We start from the raw sequence: 23,243 nt of genomic DNA on the forward strand, positions 1-23,243 counted from the left end.
AATGAACTCCGCGTATCTTCATAAAATGAAAATGAAACGAAAATAGTTACATAATAATATTTTATGTTTTTATAAAGTACTACAATATGTGAACTGTGTGAACGCTGCCGCGCAAAGATAAAAAATAATTCACATTCGCGCCTTCTGCTAGGGGACTTCCCTGGGACTTCCTGCGCCTTCTTCGTTTTACATTTGCCGCCGTTTTCCCCTTCTACGAGTTCGCATGAGGCCGCAGGTAACAGCTGTATGGCTTTGTGCAGGCTCCTACCCTACGATGTGTTGTTTGTTTATTTGTTTGTTTGTTAATGAACACTAAAACGGACGTATAGTTAGCTCTTCGTGGTGTCGGTAAACCGAGGCTGGCGCCCTGCGTCATGGAACACCTGGCAAAGTTCATCCAGGTAAAGTCCTCTGTCAGTTTTTTAATCTCGCCTGGATCTTGGTACTTTTCGATAGATTTTATTTCGGACAGCTCAAACGACGCTCTTTCGTTTTCCTCGTTCTCGTGAATTTGCCAGGCGCTTGAGAAATCGTCTGCCCTGCGATGACAGGCACGTTCGACATGCCTTAATTATGCATGGGCATTTGTCACCTTTATTGTCATTTTTATAGCTCCTGACTGAAAGGTTGCATTTCGCGCCTTCTTGCATGGAGGAAGCATTGTAATCAATCAACTGCTTCGGAGGCTGGGGCCGGGCCAATAACCTAATGTCGTTTCTGCGTGCTTTACCTCGTTTGACAGCGCGTCTTTCCTTCTGCAGGTCGGGCCCTCGAACGCACTGTTCTCACAGATTCGGTTCATACAGCCTAACGACGACTGGCTGTCCATCCAACGCTTCAAGGTCCGTTGCAGGTTATGGACGTCTCTTAAACACGCACCCGATATTGTACAGCTCTTTTTGAGCCTGTCATCTTACTGAACTCTGTAAACCATAACATTATACTCACCTGCTCGTAGCAGGTACACATCCTAGCTGTAGCTGCCACTACATTTTTGCTCAACTTAAGAAGTTGTCATTGCTGCTAGTAGTGCTCGTTTCAGTCACTTGTGTAGGAGTTATTGTTAGCCTAGTTGATAGATTCATCTTTGTAGAAATGGCACAAAACAAGACAACAAATAATAGCAGATGATGGGAGGCACCTGACCTGTCGCCTTTATTTGGCGTCTTGTTATATGGCATTTCTATCACTCACTTGTGCTCAGCCAGGCTTCGTTTTCTGTCATGAGTTTCTGGAGTGTTCTGCATTACAGCGGCATTCCTTGCAGTAGACTGTCTTGCCTATCTGCCTTTAATGTAGTTATTGTTGCCACATGAGCTGTCGCACTTTTCTGCTTGCCATCTGTCAGCTACAAAGGTGCCGTGGTATGAATAACCGCTGGGTCACTTGATACAACTTGAGGCAGCGCAAACTGTATTATGCGAAAAAATAGACACACAAGACCGGGTTTGTCTACGCCTAGTGCTGACGCACCTACATTGTAAAATGTTTGCTTAGATTATGCAAAGAAAGAGACATATTAGACTGGGCTATCCAATCTGTGTATGTTTCTGACGTACAGTGCTCGGCGACTGAAATGCGATAATTGGACCGCATGGCTGTCGGTGTTTTTTGTGCCACCGGGGAGCGCTTGGTGATCGCTGGGGAATCAAACGAAGTCGCAATGCTTCACAAATGCTTCACAAATGCTTCACAAAGCCCCCCTCTCATTGTGCACCACAGTGCATCAGCTCGGTGTGCCCTGCACCCATTGGTAGAGCAAGAAATGCCGGCAGCCATGCACTCTTGAGTTTCGCATTTCAATAGCCGAGCGCTGTACCTGGAATATAAAGGTTTACGTAAATGTCCTGTTACCCTCTGTGCCTTGGTTGTTGTAGGTTAGCTGTGTTCTGCAACTGTAATGACAACTAGATCATTTGGTATGAGTTTTAGTACATAAAAAGTATATATGGATAGCCAGTTCCTGTAGCCCTCTCACTGTTTGCGATTAGATTAACATCTGGTCTAGTTGGATTTGAAACAGCACAAATGGATAATGTGAAACAGGGAAAGACTAAATGCTGCTGCCTCATCTGTCTCGTGTGTTGTCACCTAAATGCAGGATATTAAAATGCATGGGATGTTCAATGTCCCCTGTAGCGGGGCATAATTAAGTTCACGTAACGATGCAACCAAGACATGAGTTTGCCAATCTGTATCTATATGCTAGTGTAATACACCAACTTCAATCAGTATCTGGGTTAATTGGCTCTAGTTTGCCAAATTTCTAGGACAGCGTAATGCAGCAACTTGAATTGGCATCTTGGGTAATTTGCATGAGTTGTCAGCTCCATAGGTTAATGTGATGCAGCAGCTTCAGTTGACAGCAGGCTGGGCTAACATGAGTTTGCCAACCTGTAGGCTAGTGTAATGCTATGGCTTCAATTGACAACTTGAGTAATTTGCATGAGTTGGCCACTCTGTAAGCTGATGTAATGCAGCAGCTGACAGCAGGCTGGGCTAACATGAGTTTGCCAACCTGTAGGCTAGTGTAATGCTATGGCTTCAATTGACAACTTCGGTAATTTGCATGAGTTGGACACTCTGTAAGCTGGTGTAATGCTGCAGCTTCAGTTGACAGCTGGGCTAGTTTGCATGAGTTTGCCAACCTGTAAGCTAGTGTAACAGTGGAACTTCAGTTAAGCGTTTCTGGTGCTACGATTCCTGTAAGAATAGAATGTTTTGCAAGAAATATCTTACATCGAGAAAAATAATGAGCAAAATTATTTTCAGTAATGTGAGTGTTGGCAGTGCTAATTACATGATTTATCGACTTTGCACAGCCGACAAATGTGGCTCTCCCTGAAATTTTGCGCATGCCCATGCGTCTCATGAAGCTGAGGTTAGGCTTCTATTCTGTATCTGTGGTTCCAGCTGCCTAATGCATATAACCTGTCTGTGGTGGCAGAAAAAATGGTCTTTAAATATTCTGTGACCATATTTCATGCCCCTATGAGTGTGAATTAAGAAGCCTAAAGAGTCGTAGGGCTGCTTACAACACATTGAGCGTTTTGCAGTTCATGAGAAAAACCTTCAGTTCATTGCTAAAAACTTCCATGGTGATTTTTGTCCCTCCTCCAACTTTTGTTATTCAAATGCAATTAATACACATCTCACTTCGTTAAAAAAATTTGGACCAGAAAGGATTATAACGGCTGGGTTGAATGGCGTCAGTTTCGAGAAAGAGGAATAAGGGGAAGGAAGGGGGAGGTTAACCAGATGGGATTATCCGGTTTGCTAACCTGCAATGGGGAAGGGGGGGAAAGAATAAAAAGTAAAGGTATTTTGTGTGAAATTGCACACTAATGACTAGGGACGAGGCATATGGAGCGATGCTCTATAACTTGTTTCATCACTACCATTATTCATTAACATGATCCCTGTGAGTGGTGCTGGTTTTCAACATAATTACATTGTCTCTAGGCCATTGAAGTGAAACTGTGCAATGTCCTGGAGACGAAACTGCCTGATGTCATTTCTCTGAAACCTGGAGCACTGGAAAGCGTGAACGGTGACTTGACACTCGGTGAGTTGTGTCCTGCTGTGGCAGATTGGCCTATTTGACCATTTCTTATCTATAGGCGTGACTGAATGGGAAATGCTGGCTAGGGGTAGAGGTTTAGATGGATTGATGGGGATTGTAAAACCACCAATGGCACAATGTGCTTTTATTGATGTGTGGTAAAGGTAGTTGATCTGTGGGAGAGGTACTTGTGCTGCAGTGGGCTTGAAATAAATTGGTAGTAATATGAGTATTGTTACTTTAGGTGAAGTTTTGTTGAGTATTCCAATACAGCCTGACAGGGATTCCTAGACTGTTGCACATATTCAGCTGTTTTGTGGGCATTGTGACACTTAAACATTGCTTGCTTAAAGGGACACTAAAGTTAAAAGTAAGTTTAGTTGTATTAGCAAATTACACTGTTACAATACAAAAAAGAGAAAATAAAATGCTCTTAATATCAGAGGAGGCTTGATAGTCCCCATCAGAGGAGGCTTCAAGAAGGCGCAAAATCAAGACAGGTGGCGACATGGCACCTTGAAGTTCCTCCACCAGCTCGCTGTCAAGTCATGGACTCCGACAGTGTCTGCTGTTGCGTCTCGAATAGGCCGGGCGCATTCTTTGATTGTTTCCCATCGAGGCAGGCCCTTTCATGAGCGTCGCCCAGACGGCGACAGTGCCAGACACCGACGAGACGGGCAAACAGGCGCCCCAACTCGGCAGTGCCCATTCTTTGGGTGCTTCCCCAGATGCCACCCCTTGTTAGACACGGGGATTAGTGCGAACGCCATTCTCCCAACCCTGGCAAGATGATCGTCGGAGGGCAAGAAACAAGTCACCGACTTTCGTGGAAGGAGTGTCAATCCCCTGTTTCCGGATTGCCTCATCCTTGCTTCGAAGGTGCAACATTAGAGGCGGAGTTCAGTGAGCAAGACGGCCCGTCTGATTGGCCGCATCAAGGTCATCTGATTCCCTAGTCGGGTCAAGAAGACCGATGTTTTATAAGGAGACACCTTGAGTGCAGTGGTGTGTCCTGACGTGTTCTGATGTGCTCAGACATGTAGTGAGCTGGGACTTTCAAAGTGCTCCCCCATGGAGTGGGCTTCCATATTTGGAGCCACTGTAAATATGTAGAATAAACCCTCTTTTTCCCTCGCTATTACTCCCGGACGTACTCATCCCTCTGGCTGAAGGATCACTGGTCTAAACGCTAACCTCGAGCCTCAACGCAGCTCAAGCCTAATTTTTATATCGGTAAAGGTGGACTTGTTCATTGTTTTCTAAAGAAGACAAAGACCGAAAATAGTAAGTTTCGAAAGGGCCTTTACTGTACCACAATGGTCAAAATTTTTGACGTGGCACTGACACACTGGCACCGAGGTTTCGGCTGGAAAATTTCAAAAAGTAGAAATCTGGCCTTTATTTTTTCTTCTAGTAATGAATCAGTTACTGCGTAGTAAATTAAATACTGGAAGAACATTGTACCGGTTTAAACTGATTTAGCATTTATCTTTAGTGTCCCTTTAACATTATTTTCTGCAAGGAGAGTTAGTTGCGTAACCAATTAGGTATTCGGGCATCTGGAACCAACCATACTTGCAATGTCTGAAAGTCCATTGGTGATCATCTTAAGAATTCAGTAAAAGCTCCGCGCACAAAACTGCACTGCACTTGCCGTCTTTGCACGGCAAGTGCACTTGCGACGTCTTTTTGACCACCTTCATTTTCCTTTACCTTGATAATTCTACATTTCGATTAAACATAATTAACTTCCCCCATGGTTTCTCTGGCTTGGCCTGTTGCGTAGTATGGTTGTGACCAACCACAAAAAAAGAAAAAAAAAATCCAACACACCCCATTTCACGCTGAATGTTAATGAGATCAGTATTGAAGCTATGTGTTGGCACACCGTATTCCAACCACGGAAACACGCCATCCATGTGTGTAGCCGGGTGCTTGCCTCTGAACGCACTGTGCCATCAAGCGTTGTGGTGTGTGTGTGAATGTCTATTCGGGCAAGATTGTCTGAATCTATATGACGCATGTTCAACTCCACCCACCACTGGATAAACTTAAGTGATCTTTTTGTCATTGAAAAGCGACACACGCCCAGTGACCTAAGTTGGTGTGAAATGGGTTTATTGAAGAGCGGCACATACCTAGGGTTCTTCGTTTTCGGGTAAAACACGACAGCTCCCAGTTTTTGCTCCCCGAACAAAATGTTCGAAAATCTGGTTATAAACCGGAGTTCCCCCTAAAGTTCGTCCTTTCATAAAGAATAACAAATGCAGTGATTACAAAACTTATGAATGCGGCCAACCTTTTGTGAGCAACTGGTCAAGATATGTGATATTAATAATATGAATAATATATGAATATGGTATATGCCTCGTTTTTTCACTTAACACTCAAGTGAAAGCTGGCATATATGTATAAAAATGTTATATATTCAGTGCCTTCCGGCCTTGAGTTCATGAATGAAGCCATGTAGCTTTTTTAGTACTGGCGTTTTCAGGAATGTGACAATAGCGAATTGCATTGCATTTGCTACACATCGCATGTACATGTAAAACATTGTTAATGCGCTGGAAAACAAGTTTGTCCAGTGCTGACGCTGCTCTGCATTGGTGAACAGCGGTGACGGAAAGTGCTCGAAGTACCCTAAGAATGCTAATCTCATTAAAATCGAGCCTCTCTGATTCCTTTATCTCGATCATTGTGTTACAAGAAGTAGTTCCCAAGAGACTCCAATATTGAAAGGACATCACCTCCACCATGATGTCACGGAAATGATCTGCCATACTTGACTGCACATATACTACACAAGTTCTCTTCGAGTTGAGCAGTGGTGTATTGTAGCGTTTCTTACACTACAGACTTCGTAGCCGGGGTTTTACTATGTGGCCTTCCTGAAGTGACATCTGTATGTTTTTTGGTAATATATTTCCTGTCTTTTTTTTTGCAATTGCTTGCCTACATTTCATCGATCAACAGATGACGTCAAGGTGACCTACAACATGAAGAAACGAGCCAACCTCCCAAAGTTTGTCATGGTGGCGCGCAAAGACGACGCCAAGTGGGAAGCAAGGAAAGCCAAACACGTTGACGAATCCATCTGCAAATTTAAAGATTACGGTGAGGTTGGCTATGCAAGTGTCGCCTATTTCTCGAGCTAACAGTTCTGGCTGTTTACAGCTCAGCCTATGCGGTCAGCGGCATTTGTGTTTTGATGAATCTCTTTTCACTGCTTCAGGTGGGATGTTTGAAAGGAAAGCTGTGCTCAAGTCGGAATTGACTGTGAGCATACGGCGCTTGACGACCAGCGAATTAGCACAACAGGCCAAGGTATGTGCGTGTTTTTCTGCATTTTGACAAGCTTGTGCTCAGACCATGGTGTAAGAATAGTTTAGGTGCTGACACTCGGCAGCCGCCACAGTGGAGAGCATGGACCAGGTGGTGGTTGGCTGTAATTCAGACACAGCTGTGCATCCCCCCATCTCCTCCTTCTCCCATGCTGCCACAATCGGTGTGATGCCACAGTGCATCTTAATGAGTGAACATTAGAACCTCGCCTTCTACATTGTGGTGGGCAGTATGCACATAGCTTCTTCTTCTCCTCTCTCTCTTTTCCCGGCCACGGCGGCCGCATTTCGATGGAGGCGGAATGCGAGAACACTCATGTACTTAGATTTAGGTGCACGTTAAAGAACCCCAGGTGGTCGAAATTTTCGGAGTCCCCCACTACAGCGTGCCTCATAATCAGAACTGGTTTTGGCATGTAAAACCCTATAATATTATTATATATATCCTTTCCCTCTTTCTCTTTTTGGTACTACAATTCTGACTACGTGATCTTCAATGATGGCGCGGGTTAAACCTATTGACATTGTCACAGCATACGTGTCTGGTAGCCAAACTTGCTAAGGCCAGTCAGACCGGAAGCTGACTCAAGAAGTATTCTGCTTCAAACTGCAATTGGATACCGGACTTGCACTGATTTTATTCATAGCTTTATCTTTTGCAAGCGGTGAGCAACCATCCAAGCGTGCAAAAAGAAAAAAAAAGTTTGGAATAAGTTGCACTTCTATAAGAAGCTCTTTTGGCGAGAAAGCAGCGTCCTCGTTGTTGTTCCGTCCATTCATGCAGTTCTGCAGTCTCAGCAATTAGAATGCAAACTAAAGCGAGACGAATTGGTGTCGATTGCAGCTGGAATACTTGTGTCACTTGCTGCGCTTATAAATTCACACATGCAAGCCCCGCACTAAACGATTGCTACAGGTGTTGTGGCAGAGCTGCCACTGCTTGGTGGAACACCTTGTCATGGTGCCACGTGTAGTTGTTTGACGCAATTTTCAAGGAGTGGCACACAAAGGAGTTTTAGCATTCCTGTATACCTAACTGTTCACAGAACGCTGGGTTACCGGAGCCATAAACATGAGCAGCTGAGTTGGTGGCACACGGTTTAACTAGAAAGGACACAATGTTATTGCTGTAACCAACTGTATGGTACTTACCTGCTGATGTAAAGCATTGGCAGCTACGCATTCGCCAGCATGCAGTCCTTTTCATTTTATATTGCTTCCACAAGAACATCCCAGTAACACAAAACTCTTTCACACATTGTTGTTGGACAGAGCGTTGGAAGATGTCACTACGTACCAGCATCGTTACTGCCATCCATGTTTGCCGTAACCCAGTATTTGATAAAAAGTAACACTTATGGTCGCATCTTCGAGTAGCTTGTCAAGACCTAAATTATTTTATTTATTTATTTTGCACTAAGGGTGCCCCGCGTTACGCAATGGCGACGATGTCACGTCGTCCAAATGGGAGGCTGCCCTGAGCAGCCCCGATCTTGAAGCACAGCTATGGGCTGTCCATCAGGCCCGCGACGCAGCAGAGAGGCTCGGCCTTTCTGTACCGACGTGGGAGCGGCCCGCTACGTGCTGACACGCGTTCCGAGGGACCGTAATAAAGTTTTATCATACCATCATACTTAGTCATTGCACCATGGCGCGATACCCAAGAGGTTTAGATATGTAAAGAAAAGCTTTAGTGAAGCTTTACAGGAAATGTCTGCATGACCTGTGACCAAGCAAATGTCCTCAAATCAAAAGGAGCACCGTTCACTCTTCCCAACCAAGATTTCATAGTTGCTCTCTACAGAATCAGTTTTGTAGTGTCCTCATTACATTCTGGTGGACAATTGCAAAGTTTGCTTAGTCCTCATTTAGGCACCTGTTAAGAAACTGATGCATGCAGTGGTGCACTTTCATTCTATATCCTGATGCTTTAACCAGGGGCCGTTTTTCACAGTGGTTCATTTTATTTTCCATCGTATCGTTCAGTCGATTACGAGTGAAAAGAACAGAAAATTAATTGTTATAAAGTATGGCCTCTACACAGCTACTTTGCATATGCAGAAGGCCCCAGCCACGCCAATCAGAAATTTAGCAGCAGACAAAATGGACATTTCCACTAGGTGGACACTTACAAAATAAGTGTAAATTTATGGGACTGAGAATAGGAACTTGATCAGTACCATAAATTTCCAACTAAAGGTGTACACAAAACGCATAAAAATGAGCGCACATCTCTCCATTTTTAGTGTAATATAATTTTTGTTTATATATATAGATAGTACCTTGGAACGCCACTAGGGCATCAAAACAAAAGGGCAGCGTCATTGAGAACGTTGGTTGAAGCTTGAGCAGCGATCCTCTTTCTGCATTTCAAGGGACACAATGCCTAGCTGGTGGCGGTGGATCAATAAAAAAAAATTTATCAGAGCACCTTGTACTGCTTTTGTGTTGCGATGTCTCAATGTGGTGTTCACGCCCCCTTGATCGATAGGTTCAAAACAGCCAGACGTCCCAGAACAACAGTCCACGGGGAATCAGCAGCTATTTCAAACCTGCCGCAGTACCACGGCCGAAGACTCCCGATGAAAAGGCAGCTTTGAAGAGGCTGTGAGTACCTTTACTTGTGTAGATGTAGCTGTGTATACTTTATAATATGTACTTCGAATACTTTATAATGGTCAGTGCTCAATCAAACATAAAACTGAAGTGAAAGTACCACTGCTTGTTTTTGATTGCCTCCGTCTGTTACCGTAGTTACTGGAAGCGAAAATAGAAACTTCTACAGGTGTGGCACTCTTGATTTTTGCAGTGAAAATGTGAGGCTGAAATGTGGCCTATCTTTTGTGTTTTTAGACTGGATCGTAGGGAAGCGAAAAAGCGGCATCTCAGCAGCTCCGACTCCGAAAGCAACAGTGCGAGTGAAAATGTAAGCCTTCTACATTCCTTTACCCGATACACCAGATGTGTTCTTTTTCCTGGGCGTTGCAAGAGGCGTGCAACACCCAAAGTTCGAAACTGGTACTTCACTGAAGTGCTCAGCCTTCCTTATAAATGTAGCCAAGATTTGGCTTGCACTGTGTTGCCATATGTTGGGACACATTACTTCATATCAACCCCCTTTCTTTTCTTTTTTACTTCTAGTTTGAAGCGCACAAGTCAAAACGTCGCGACAGAAAGCTCGCCCCACCCACTCGCGGCGAGATGCGGAAGGACTCCAACAAGGCAGAAGGCGATGGCAAAAAATTTGTTTCGCTATCACAGCCAGTTCCGGAGAAATGCATACTCCTTCAAGATGCAACCCATCGGGAAGAGGACAGAGTCTCGGCCACCCAGGTTTCCAAGTCGTCGGTGGCAGCCTCTCGAGGTGGCAGCCCATCTGTCCGGTCAGGCTGGAGTCGCCACCACGACCACCGCGCCGATGTGACTACGAGAGAAGTGGCTCCGAGAGAAGTGGCTCCGAGAGAAGTGGCTCCGAGAGAAGTGGCTCCGAGGGAAGTGGCTCCGAGGGAAGTGGCTCCGAGGGAAGTGGCTCCGAGGGAAGTGGCTCCGAGGGAAGTGGCTCCGAGGGAAGTGGCTCCGAGGGAAGTGGCTCCGAGAGAGGTGGCTCCGAGAGAGGTGGCTCCGAGAGAGGTGGCTCCGAGAGAGGTGGCTCCGAGGGAGGTGGCTCCAAGGGAGGTGGCTCCAAGAGACCATGACAAACCGAAGACATCCTCACATCGAGGAGAAAAAGAGAAGATGAAGAGCCATGATGCATCAACAGCGGCTGCGTCTTCGCGTGGCAGCAGCTCTTCCCGCGAGAAAGAGCACAAGACCCGATCCGAGCACAAGGAGACGCGCGAGCGGAGTGCAACGTCTCACTCTCAGAAGGCCGAGAAGGAGTCATCAAAGTCGAGTAGGAGCGGAAAGGAGAAAGAGCCAGCGCAAGAGAAGAGCAGACACCACCGGGACAAGCGTAACTCTCCACCAAAGAAGTCATCGTCACACAGGGAGGAGAAGTCGTCATCAAAGAGGTCTCATGAGCAGAAGGGTCGCGAGCAAAAGTCTAAACAAAGCAAGATGAAGCAGGCAAACATAAAACAGCTGCTGACAGACTGTGGTATCGACGACTCCGACGACTCTGACGCAGGGGCGGCGCAGAAGAAGGAACGCGACGAAACCTCCAGGCGTTCGCCGGACTCCACGCAGCAAGTCGACGTAAGGGTCGTTCCGCACACGTCCAAGAGCAACACTTCCAAAAGGGAGAGCCTGGATGACTTCCGAAGCAAAAAAGAGTCATCTCAAGCTGTACCTTCAGGTGCAAAGAGGCAAAAACAAACTGAAAACGTGCTTTCCAAGAGCTTGTTCCTCGAAGACGACGAGAACAGCGACGAGAGCGATGATGACAAGCCGAGGCAAGAGACATCCTGCAAGTCGCCCACAACTGAAGACGATGCACCAGCTATTGACGTGGCGAAACAAGCAGCGCGAAGTTCACCAGAGATGGATTCGTACGAGCCAACTCCCGTGGCAAGGCTGGCAACAGAGGCTGAAGAAGATGAAGAAAGCGTACCTTCAAAACCAGCTGGCGCGAGTGCCACGTCGGACGAGGAAGTTTCCAAGCTGACGAGGACACCGCCCCATCGAGAGTCTTACGTGCCTTCCTACCGGCGGACACCGACAAGGCCTGAGGCGTTGTCATACAATCCATCATCACCAAGAAGACAGGTTGGTCGTGCTCTTGATGTCGAAAACCTTGCAAGCATGCAGCAGTAATTAAGCGACTTCGAATAACATTCAAATGACAGAAATCAAATTAGTGAGACTTCGTTGGTGCATACTTCCTGGCAAGAACATGGCATTATTGCACACTAAACTGCAGCGACAAATTTGTGTCTGCTTATGTGTGCCTGTACATTGGCCTGTCGAATTCTGTCATGTTCTTGCATTTTGAGCCATCCACAGAGGGCTCAGTCGTTCTGTGAACCAGTTAGAGTTGACAAGATGGCAAACTTCACAATACGGCAGAATTTGGCAATGTCTAAAACTCTGTATACACTACGATATTCCTAGAAACTGTACATGCAAATGTAAATTAGTCTTGGGAGCATCAGTGGCATTAGCTGAGGCAGTGTTATGTATAACAGCTGCTACCATAGCTCAATCTTAGAGCACCTCATTCATTATGCAGAGGTTGTGGGTTCAGATCTCATTAGTAACATTACATTCTAATTTCTGTGATAACAAATACGAACACAAACATTGATCCCTTACAAATGAAATACTAAAATTCTTGCATGCTTTCCATGGTCCTTGTGGTAATTATGTGGCTAAATCAAGAACCTCCCCTTCTCCAGTTTTTTGGGGACTCACTCAAAGGTGTGATCTGATTCCTGTCACCAGCAGTTACTTTAAAGGCCAACTGCACCGAAAGCTTGGACCGCGTAAGAAATAAAAAAAAAGCCTAGTTTCAGATCTTATAGATGTAGAGCAGCGTCACTGCAAAATTTTACGTTTGATATATGAGCAGATGCATCATGGAAAGCTATAGCTAAGTTGTTTTTGATACCGAAGCTAAATGAGTTGACTCCATTATCACTTGCTGGACATCATGTAGAACCCAGAATGTTGAAAACCAGCGCGGCCACTGGACAAGACTTAGGTGATTGGGCGATGCCCGTAGCATGCTGAAAATCTCTAAGCTTATCTCTAAACCCAGCAAGCTGAGCCATGGCATGCTGAAAATCTCTAACCCAGCAAGCCTGCGAGGCAGCGAAGAGGCAAGACCTCGACGTCCCCACATGGGAGGTCTAGGCTCAGCCAACTAAACTGCTAGTTTCAATAAAAGTTTGTTCCTCCTCCTCAGCCATTCAACTTTGCCAATTTTGCTTGGATAGAGTGTGCTACTAATTTCTACCCAATTTATCCAAAGCGAAATTTTGTTGCGATTCGGTGTGTGTGTGTCTGTTGATGCTTTTGCTGTTTGTAAGGCATAGAAAGCAGTATGAGACCTCGGAGTAAATGCTTCTCTTCTGGTTGTCGCTATTGAACACAGGAGGAGAAGCGCAAGAAAAAAGATCCTGCATTCGAGTACATACCTTCAAGCATTGGGCCTTCGAGTGCTGCAAAGCCTTCACGCGGTCGTTACGAGGAGTACGTTCCGGAGGCCGTCAACCGCTCTGCGCGGCATCAGCAGTCGACCATGGAGTACATCCCTACGTACATCCCGACACCTAAACGGGAGATAAACTCTGACGTTTCCACGACGACGTACTCTTCTTCGCCGCTGTCAGAGGTGCCTGAAACCAAGAACCAGCCCGGAAACACATTTGTGCCGTCTTCCAGGGTGGAGCGGGAAATTCGGAATGCAAGGTACCCGGGACGACCAACGTAGTTCTGGTTCTTCCCATGCAGTCTTGGTAGACACACCTGCCCTTATTTATGTGGTGTGGGGTTGGCATCTGTACTAGAACACTTAACAACCTTTATTCACAGAATTATCGGGTACTCCCATCAAACAGACATACGTGGTGTCACTTTGAGTGAATGCGCTAATGTTCAGAAATGCCCAATTGGCAGTCAGATGGTTTCGTACCAGATCACTCGAGTTAAATCTGGTGCTAGCATCTGCACCCACCGGCAGTGTGTCGATTCAACCAACACTGGAATGTTGGGTAGTGTCTTGGTTAGTCCAAAATTTTCTCTCAACATCGGGTGTCGTCATGACTCTAAAGTTAATTTATTGTAACATTATTCATTATATCATCATTCGTCTCATTTTGACTCTCATTGCTATTCGTCTCATTGCTGTACAGTGTAGACCACTTATAACGTAACTGCTTATAGTGCAGGACCGGATATAGTACGGTCTTTTCAGACTCCCGTTAATTTTTCTATAGCACTCCATGTATATACGTATCGCTTATAGTGCAGTTGCAGGAGATGAAATACCGGTTACAGTGCGGCTGCCTGGATGTTTGGCAGTCAACTGAGACAGCGAACGCTCCCCTTAAGCCGCAGATATACTCCAGTGTAACGTGAGTGCATACGTTGAACTCCGCGACGTCCGGTGGCGAACAGCCAGCGTGTCTCGCGCCATCGGGTGTGTTCCAACGTTGGTGGCACGTGAATAGCTCCGTTGATATTTTTCGGCCGGCGCACCAAGCCGCGCCGGCCACGCATCCCAGCATTTCTCGCGAGGTGCGAGCAGAATGACGTAATGGCGGCAGCGCTCGAAAGCATGTCCGTCACCGCGGCTCTCTGCGCATTAACAAGCATGATGTCACGCACGCACAAGCAAACATGAACACATCTCACTCGATGACTGCAGAAACTTGCTGTCAGAACCCTATAGTGAGGAAGCATGGCAACAGCAGTGAGCGAATTGACCTTCGGGCTGCCGCTCGCATCAAAGTGAACTAAGCTGTGAAAACACAGTGCACGGCGGACTGTGCCCCCGTCGCAGATGGCTTTCAAGATACAGCGGCCCCTGTGGATAGGCGTGCGCGCTCAGAATACACGCACCCCCCCCCCTCCCCCCCCCCCCCTCGAGCCATGCATGCGATGGAAGACAGTGCGCTTCCTGCTTTTCCTCCCTTGCGTGCGCGAGATGAGACGCCATCACCAGCTCACCCTCGCATGCATTCACTCGCACATACAGCATATGGCGTGCGGCGACGATTTTATCGCCCTTGGACTTGATACCGAACCTCGCGGCAACAGCTACGGCAGCTAGAAATGCGCCTGGAGTGTCCATATAATTGCTATCGCAATAAAATCGTTGTTTCGGTTATAGTGCGGATATTCGCGACTCCGGCGACTTACGTTATAAGCAGTCTACACTGTACTTTAGTCAGATGAGTACTGAGAGAAAGGTATTTATAGTATTGAAAAGAATTCACCTGTAATCAATGTTGTTATTCCAATATGGTTAGATTTAGCTATACACAAATGCCCACCTTTTGCTATTTACGTGAAAAATATGTGGTTCAAATGGACTATTTGCGATTTTTACACTTCTATCTAGAGAAGAAACATTTTAAGGCAGGCCTGCAATAATCAAGAAGTTGCAGTGTCTTTCTCGGCAAAGTCGGGCAAAATTGAAAAAAAAAAAAAAAATCGCACGTACTCCATAATTCTTATAGTGGTTGAACACCTCATCATGGCAAATTTTTTTTCAACTGATATTTCTTTTAAATTTTATGATGGTGACTTGGCGATGTTCACTAGAAGTCTCCCCAGAAAATTCATTTGACAAGACCGCTTCTTTTAAAGTGGGTAGCCAAGCAGTACTTGAGAGCTAAAGAAAATGCTTTGAAAGTCCGACTTTTATTTGAATTTGGTTCTTATACATTTTATCAATTCTTGTCCGACAAGAATTGTAAATCATCCATGTCAAGTCCACAGTGCACTTTGACATTTTGCCTTTTGGATTTTATACATTGTTCTTGCATGTGTCAACTTCCAGTGGCTAGCCACAGCAGCCAAGTTACTATCTGCCTGTTTTTTTGGGAGGTTTTCTACGAGGCATACTTATTGATCGAAATGAAATTGATGGCTTGCGGGTTATTTTTGAAAGAGGGTTCAACATTTCAAGTGGCCGTTTTCTTATCAAACCGCACTACCATCAGTTTTAAGTGACACTTTTGTTTTGCTTTGGGGTGCTGGCAACGCAGCACTATATAATGCACATCACACCTGCTGAAAGTGACATTACGTTTTGTTTGTCTGACAGGTGTGTTAGGTTCTGGTCAGACTTCCTTACTATTTTATAGGAAGCTGGTATTCTGAGAGGGATGGTGTGAGAGTAGATAGGCTTGTCAGACATAGAACTTCTTTTTAGCATTCAAAGGAAGTGTTACAAAAGAAGACATGTGCAAAACACTTCACTCAAAAGTCTGGGGCTTTTGAGTACCTCAGTAGTATGCCTTGGAAACGTTTTTATAGGACATTTTAATATTTACACTGGAACTTTTAATGTTTACACGGAAACTGTGTTTACACGCAGTTTCCGTGTCTACACATGATGCGAGTTTCTTATTCAAACACATCGAGACGCAGATGGTACTCGTAGCTGGCTGCAGGAAACAATGTTGTTTCTTTCTTGGCAAACTTGGGTACTAAACTTATACAACTGGATGTTTCTTAGTGTTATGAACACATTGCTGTCAGAGTGCGAAGAAAAGACTCTACACATTTGCTTTCTAGCAAAGTGAATAGTATTTACTGCACAAAAAAAAAAAAGTCCGCAGTTGTGGCAAAACCTACGCACTTACTTGCCCGATTGTACGTTCTGTGTCTGTTTGCGCTGTCACAGTTTTCATATACGTGACGCTCTACTTTAACCTTGCCATTTTTGCAGCATGTTTATTCTGCAGTGCAACATGGTATAATTGAACTTCGTTTTAACGAAGTCATGTCTGACGTGAAAATACTTTTGTTATATTCAATGTTCATTGCGAGTGTGTATTAGTTGCACTCAAATATCGGTGAGAAACACTTTATGTTTATATTCAATAATTCACTATATTGTAGTTAGATTTTAAGTGGGAGCTATGAAAATGCCAGCATAGCATTTCCCCCTCCCCCCATTCCTTCAATTTAAGAAACGGGAAGGAGGAGGCAAACTTCATACTAGATTGATGAACTTCTAATGTATGTCAGCTCCGTTGAATGTGCTATTATGGACAGTTCAATTGAAACCCTCTTGGCGAGTTGAACTAAGCAAACCAGTCATGCCACGAGTGCACAAGGTGACCTTGTGTGCAAGGCTAAGCTTACGGCATCCGCTGTGGTGACTTTGTGGCTATGGTGTTGTGCCACTAAGCACGAGGTCGCTGGAACAAATCCAAGGCTGCTGCGGCAGCAGTTCAGTGGAGGTTAAGTGCAAAATCGCCTGTATACTGTGCATTGGGTGCACGTTGAAGAACCTCAGATGGTCAAAATTAATCCGGATTCTCCCACTATGACGTGCTTCATAAGATGGTGGTTTTGGCACGGAACGTTCCAGGAATCCTATTTTTCTTTAAGCTATGGCAATGCATCAGCAGACATGTCGGCAGTCTGAAAAGGGGTTGATCTTGTTGGTATTTTTTATTATTGATATTTTGCATAAGGAGTATTGCTGTGTTTGACATAGCTTCCTAATGATTCATAGGTTCTGGTTGTCAGGCTGGAAAACTGAAGGACTTGGAGATGTTCTGCAGCTTCATTTTTGCTTAGCATGTTCTTTATGGAGTGATAGCCTGAACTTTTGTCTTTGGTTCTTTACGTGTAAAATAAAAGTGTTGTTTGATGCACAAGACTCCTGCTTTCTTTTTTGGGAGAGTGTGGGTTTCTGTACAGGTTTTCTAACCAGCCTTCGTCTCTTTGTTCTCCACCACGGACAGAGACGTGAAAGACCTGGAGGAGAGGCACATTCGTTACCTATTCGAGAAGAGTATGCCTGAAATGGAAGGAATTATCGCGGGGAAGGTACGGTCATTGCTTCGCGGATTTGCCTAAGTCTTTCAAAATCAGATTTACATGAAGAGATGGCTCCTTTTAGTTTGCCAGTGCAAAGTTTAAAGCTTTTGCTGTCTATTTCGTCTTTGCAATGTTATGTTGCAGAGACTGTTGCAAAGTGAAACAGCCTGTATGTTGAACACATAGGAAGGTAAAAGAAGTTAAATTCGAATGTTGAAACCAAATCTGAGATGTGTTTTTTATTTAATATTCATTGTCATTATAAAAGGTTAAACATTACAGGAAACAGACAACATAAGTGCTGCATGGCGAGCGCTTGTATAGTCTGTCCATCTTTTGACTAAAGAGTGTTCCAGTGCCATTTACTAAACAAAAAAGTTATTGTGCCTTTGTCACCATGGTAGGCATGCTCCAATGGCCATGCCAGCTGCCCGATTACTGCTGCTGCCATTGCCACATCGTCCCAGAAAACTTTTCTCGATTGCTGCTGTAGTTTTAATAACTGTACCTAACCACTGGCAATTCTTTCGTCCCAAACTTTTCATCGTGTGTCGTGGTCACCAAACGGTGATATATGGTGATGTTCTCTCAAGTGGCGCAGATTACCTCACTATTGTCAAAGTCAGCTATTGTTGGGATAGAGGGAATGACTGAGAATTTGAGCAACTCTCTGGTCCATACATCACTGTAGATGGATAAATTAAACAAGCAGGAGCAGTGATACTGGGCTTTGCGAGAAAGACGTCCAAATCTCTGGGCATTCTTTAGATGTGCACCTGAGAGACGTGTGCGTGTAACCACGGTGTTGTAATAGAGTACAGTTTTGCTGGAGAGCCTTTATGCCACCAGTATCAAATACTGTTTCAGTGCCCATGTGTTGCCTGGAAATGGGAATCTGCATCCACAGTCTATCCATACCACGAAATGTTTGGCGACATGTGAAGGACACGCAACATACATTATTGATAAGACGTTAGTGCGGCAAGGATGGTTATGGTTCCTACTTGAAAGGTATTAAGAATGTCATTGCTTGGCCAAGTTTGTAACCAAAGGAAACTTGGTGTAAAGCACTTGATAGGCAAAATGCAAGGTTCCTTTCCTGTAGATTTCACGCAGGTAAAGGACACAATAACTTCATTTGAATATTTGCACATGATTTGCTTAGTCAGGAGTGGGTACCCTAGAGGCTAAACGTAAGTTGGCCAATCTGTGGGCAACACATTCTGAACTAGATGCAAGACTGCTATTTAATTAGTGCCCTTGGGTCCAGGTCTAAGCACCAATTCGTCGGCTTCCCAACTGTGCTGTGCAACATTAGCCATGGAGTCCAATCTCTGCATACCTACTGGGCATTGCGATAACTGCATCATGTCATAAAGTTGTTTGTAGTTACAGAGATGATGTAAATAAGCCTACTTTTTCAACTTGAGAGTGCTAGTCAGCTAAAAGCAAAACAGTCTGCTGTCGATTTGCCAGCATGTTGGCATCGCATTAATGGTGAAGATGGAAAACATTAGCTAGGATTTGCATGCACATAAGCTTCTATTACTGTGGAGTGAATTACGACCACTATGCACTGTGCTACTATTTTGCTATTGCTTTGTGCATGAGAGATTACCATGTATTGCATAGTGTACGAAAAAGCAAACAAAATGTGCTCAAATGCACAAAGCTTTGTTTCTACTTTCTCATCACGGGGCTGAGTGCGCCTCCTTTATGCCACATTAACCAAGGTCACTTCAGCTGCAGAGAGCAAACCAGAGTTTTTAGCAAACGATTTTAGCAATGCATTTGTAATTGTTGCAGCTTTTAAAGAGAAGGGGGGGGGGGGCTTCCTTTTGTTCTTCCTGCCACTCCGCATGAACGGCTGTCTGGTTCCTGTAAACTGAGCCAATTCTCGAGATGGTGTAATCTGAGGCGACGAGTTGGTGGGCCCGATGCCGGTGCATGATCTGCCCTTTCAAGGGTGTTCGGTATGTAACACTGGACGATCCTGGAGGCAGTGAAACATAACAGCAATCCCACCCCTCACAGCATTACTATTAAGTGTCCCCAGCAGTGTACCTGAGCAAGTCTACTGGGAAGCTTTAGCTCGACTTCGACAACCATCCTCCGATGGTTTCCACTCAGTTTTCCGCAAATTCAAAAGGTAGATGCATCCAGCAAGGAAATGCACTCACATGAATTAAACTACTCCCGAACGTACTAATTCTACGTTCACTGTTTTTCTCTCACTACAGATTGAAAGCTGGAGGCGCAGAGATTACTACAAGGGTGGAAAGGCTAAAAGTAAGTCTTCTTTCATTTGTGCTTTTGTTTTGTTACAGCAATGTGAGCTACGCTAATGGGCGGCTCCTTTTTTTTGCAGGGATGCTCACCTACCAGGTGTTCTTCTCGCCGTTTTCTGACAAACAGATGAGCGTCATCACGAACCTCTTCATGGAGGAGTACATTCAGAAGGGAGTGGTGAGTTGGTGGTTGGAGTGACTTGGGAACTGTTGATGGGAAAACTTACCTTGTGGTCGTCAATATGTAGATAAAGTTTTCTGTAAACGATGTAGAACGGGGAGGCTAAGGGGGAAGGGGGGTCCAGCGAGGACTTGGCATATATAGAACCTCATCCACGACAATTTATCTGCCTTTCACATGCCTTTCACAAGAGGCATCGTAGACTGTGCTACAAGTTGTGGAGCAAAGTCCAGTAGCTCACTTGCAAATACTCCGGTGGTGGCTGCGTATAGTGTTGCTGAACGTGGCCGCACAGGCCCTATCTTGCAAGCAATCTGCAGTGGGTGCATAGTCTAGGCTCACTGTGCGCTGATGGCTTTGGGTGTGCTGTTCTCACCGCTTAGTTCATGCAAAAGCGAGGCAGCACGAAGGGCAATTTGCCCGCTGCTGCTGCTGCTACGCCAGCGTTTTGCCAGCGAGTTTGTGCGGTCATCGAGTGAGATGTGTTCATGTCTGCCTGTGCGCATGTGACACCATGCTTGTTAATTTAGTTAGTAAGCGAATGTTTACAAGTTTAAAAAAAACTACTATTGAACTACTATTTTTACTTCCGTATAGCTGACTAATAAATTGTGATCACAATGGACTGCGACATTTTTAAGGACAGGGAGTGAGGAACAATAGTTAGAGGACTATACACTTCTGTACAGTTCATTACCACGTACTTAGCAGCAGCCGTGTATTTAGTCGCAAACCGTATACAGTAAACTCTCGTTAACCGAGATATCGGAGATTTTCAAGATATTGGAGCTCGAGTCGTCAAATTTTTTTTATTTTTTTTCTGGTTGTGGTGTCAGCCCATGTGTTTTTCACCACTTATCTCGGAAAAATTAGTGCTGGACTGCGGATATCTCATAATCTCAGCATCGAAAATACCAGGCAAAGGCAACGAGGCAGCATCAGTAGCGTCGCTTGCACTCGCTTTTCGCCCAGCGGCAACTTGCTAGCCGAGCCAGACGTCATGCCAGGCCTGGCGCGCTCTGCTTATCTTGCCCTCTTTCTTTCTGTCTATCACTACTCGCGCACACTTGTTTGGCTGCTTGCTGCCACTTTGTTGTGGCCTCACACATGCATGCAGCGGTTAATTGTGACCTTGAGCAAAATGATCGGCACATTTGAGCAGGCCAAATTAGCACGTGTGCTGCACCCAAAAGAAGCTTGCATGCGAGCCCACAGCATTTCTTCAAGATCGCAGCTTGATAAAGGACGCTCCCTTTATGCTCGCGCGACAATGAGGCGTAAAATGCCGCGCCATTTGTGGGCGTCTGCTAAAGACATGACAGTTGCACTCATCCACCATTCAGTTTCGGTTTTCGCAATGAAATTGTCCGCAGTTCAGGATGCAGGAAATAGCGGCGCCAGCTTTTTGGATGTCTGGAACCAAACAGTGCTTGGATGCTGGCACGGTGCCAGTAACGCCGCTGGCCGTGGGCGCTGAGGTGTCCGGTGCCGACGCATGCAAAAGTGACCGAGAATATTGCTGGGGGCACTTTGGAAAGGCTCCATGTGGTGTATGCATGGCCAGCAGGGTTCTATTTCCTTGATTTCACTTATCTCGAAACTCTGCTTATCTCGGAATTTCTTTACAGCTTCAGAGTTTACTGTAAGTTCCTGTCTCCGACCTATGTTCTATCCTAGCCTCAATTCCGTCTTTTACTTCTATTCTGTCATTCAGGCATCAGCTGTAATGCTAGACAGTGCAGTCAGCAGGAAATTCCTCGTCTTTTTCCTTTCCACTATTAGTAAGTAGAACAGCCAATCACTGCTATTATGGGAAGGCACCGAGGCACTTGACCTTGCTTTCATTTGCAGAATGGAGACTACTTGAACCAGGTCCTCATGCCCGAATTCCTGATACGGGTGTTCATGGCAAACAAGGGAACCAGTGCCGAGGAGAGCGACCGGCTTATGGCAGAGACACCCTTCAACCAAAAGATTCCACGGCGTTGAGCCGGCACACTGGGAGCTTAATGTACAAAATTTCTGGAAGTGGCTCACCGAGAGAAGTGTCAAGAACAAACAACTCTGTGTGTGTTGAATGTTCATGACTGTGCATGTGCTTTTATTAGTCGGAGGAAGGACTCGTCCTGTTGTGAATGCAGTAGTCTGACTTAGTTGCCAGAAGCCAACTGGCAACATCAGTGCTTTCATTCATTGCAAGGTCAACTGCCAAAAGAAATTCTTGAAAGCCAAGTTTGAGAAGGTGTCAAAAGCTGTGCATTTCAATGTTCATGACTATGTTACACTGGTACACAAAACTTACGAGGCATGTCAGCCCAGCAGTGCATCGAAGCAAACTTGTGCAATGACACCTTGAGGCGTGCCTTCGCGTCGTTTGCTATGTCGTTCAGGTCCACCGAATCTGCGTTACGGTGCGGCGAAACAGACTCTGCTTTCAGTGGCATATCGCCGTTATGGCAAGCCATCTTTAGATGTGTGCACCGCGCGTGAAATGACGGCGGATTCACCAACTCTAGCCCAGCACGCTATTCTAGACACCAGTAAACATTTTCATCAGCATGCTTAAACATGTAAGCATTGCACCTGCGCAGGTTTGTTTCGGTGCGCAGTTGCAGCAGCGGCATTTGCTCAGCAAAGCGTGTCCGTGCATCCCAGAATGTTTCGTGAGTGTGTCTACATGCTTCTATAGTTGGAGGAAGGACCCGTCCTTGCGAGAGTCAGTACCTTAGTCATTGACTTGATTGCTAAAAGTCAAGTGGTGGGTTTGGTGACATCGTCGCTTACATTTACTGTAAGGTTGACTGCCAAAAAAAAAAAATGGAAGCCAAGTTTAAACTTATCTGAAGAAGCTTCTGAAAACTGCTTTTCCTCGTCTAATTTAACACACTTGGCGACTGGAAGAGCCAATAGCAAGGCTGAATTTAAATGTGAAAGCCGTGGCTATGTAGGAAAATATTTGCACTCATGGCTGGTGGTGTCACAATCTGTGTTGCGGCCTACATACTTCAGTCTTTTTATTTTAATCCAACTACAAGCATCTTCATGCGTCCTTTTAAACCACACTCTGTAGGGTTTGTTTTTAGTGGCTATGTGGGACTGCATAGTTTACATCTGTGATACACTGCAAATTGCAGTACAGCCTCTACTTTACGAGTAGGATAGCACTTAGTTGATCTGAAACCAAAGAGCGTGTGTGTTTTTGTATATGTCGTAGAAAACGATGCAGCTGTCTGTCCTGGCCGACCTCTTTGTTAATGTGTTTCACAGTTTACGACTTGTACAATGTTAACACTTTGTATGTGTAATTGTTACGGCAAAATTTCACATGCAATAAATATTTCAAGACACTATAAAGTTGTATTTTTGTTATGTAACAATCGGCCATAAATGACAACACACACTTTTCATACGTAAACTTTGTTTCTCGCTGC

General features: G+C 45.1%; 1 protein-coding gene across 40 annotated transcripts; it reads left to right on the forward strand.

Moving 5' to 3' along the window:
* The first annotated feature begins 153 nt into the window (after positions 1-153).
* LOC119457546 (proteoglycan 4) lies at positions 154-22,694 on the forward strand. 40 transcript variants are annotated; one of them, XM_049670203.1, is made up of 15 exons: positions 154-401; positions 762-842; positions 3,463-3,565; positions 6,536-6,676; positions 6,795-6,886; positions 9,395-9,510; positions 9,757-9,829; positions 10,045-10,398; positions 10,504-10,533; positions 10,579-11,607; positions 12,935-13,251; positions 17,268-17,352; positions 19,584-19,632; positions 19,712-19,809; positions 21,664-22,694. In XM_049670203.1, exons 1-15 carry the CDS (start codon positions 375-377, stop codon positions 21,799-21,801), a joined length of 2,733 nt encoding a protein of 910 aa, XP_049526160.1. In that variant the 5' UTR covers positions 154-374; the 3' UTR covers positions 21,802-22,694. The 40 variants fall into 40 exon arrangements, with proteins under 40 accessions (XP_049526160.1, XP_049526161.1, XP_049526144.1 ...); XM_049670204.1 differs by having other exon boundaries at positions 10,045-10,383; positions 10,564-11,607; XM_049670187.1 differs by having other exon boundaries at positions 10,045-10,327; positions 10,388-10,458; positions 10,504-11,607.
* Positions 22,695-23,243: the final 549 nt, after the last annotated feature.

Source organism: Dermacentor silvarum, chromosome 7, assembly GCF_013339745.2.
Source record: "Dermacentor silvarum isolate Dsil-2018 chromosome 7, BIME_Dsil_1.4, whole genome shotgun sequence".
Lineage (NCBI taxonomy): Eukaryota > Metazoa > Arthropoda > Arachnida > Ixodida > Ixodidae > Dermacentor > Dermacentor silvarum.

Coding starts and splice junctions, on each gene's coding strand:
- LOC119457546 (XM_049670167.1), top strand. CDS start 375: ATGGAACACCTGGCAAAGTTCATCCAG. Junction 17,353..19,583: donor AAGGAATTATCGCGGGGAAG/GTACGGTCATTG, acceptor CTCTCACTACAG/ATTGAAAGCTGGAGGCGCAG. Junction 19,810..21,663: donor AGTACATTCAGAAGGGAGTG/GTGAGTTGGTGG, acceptor TTTCATTTGCAG/AATGGAGACTACTTGAACCA.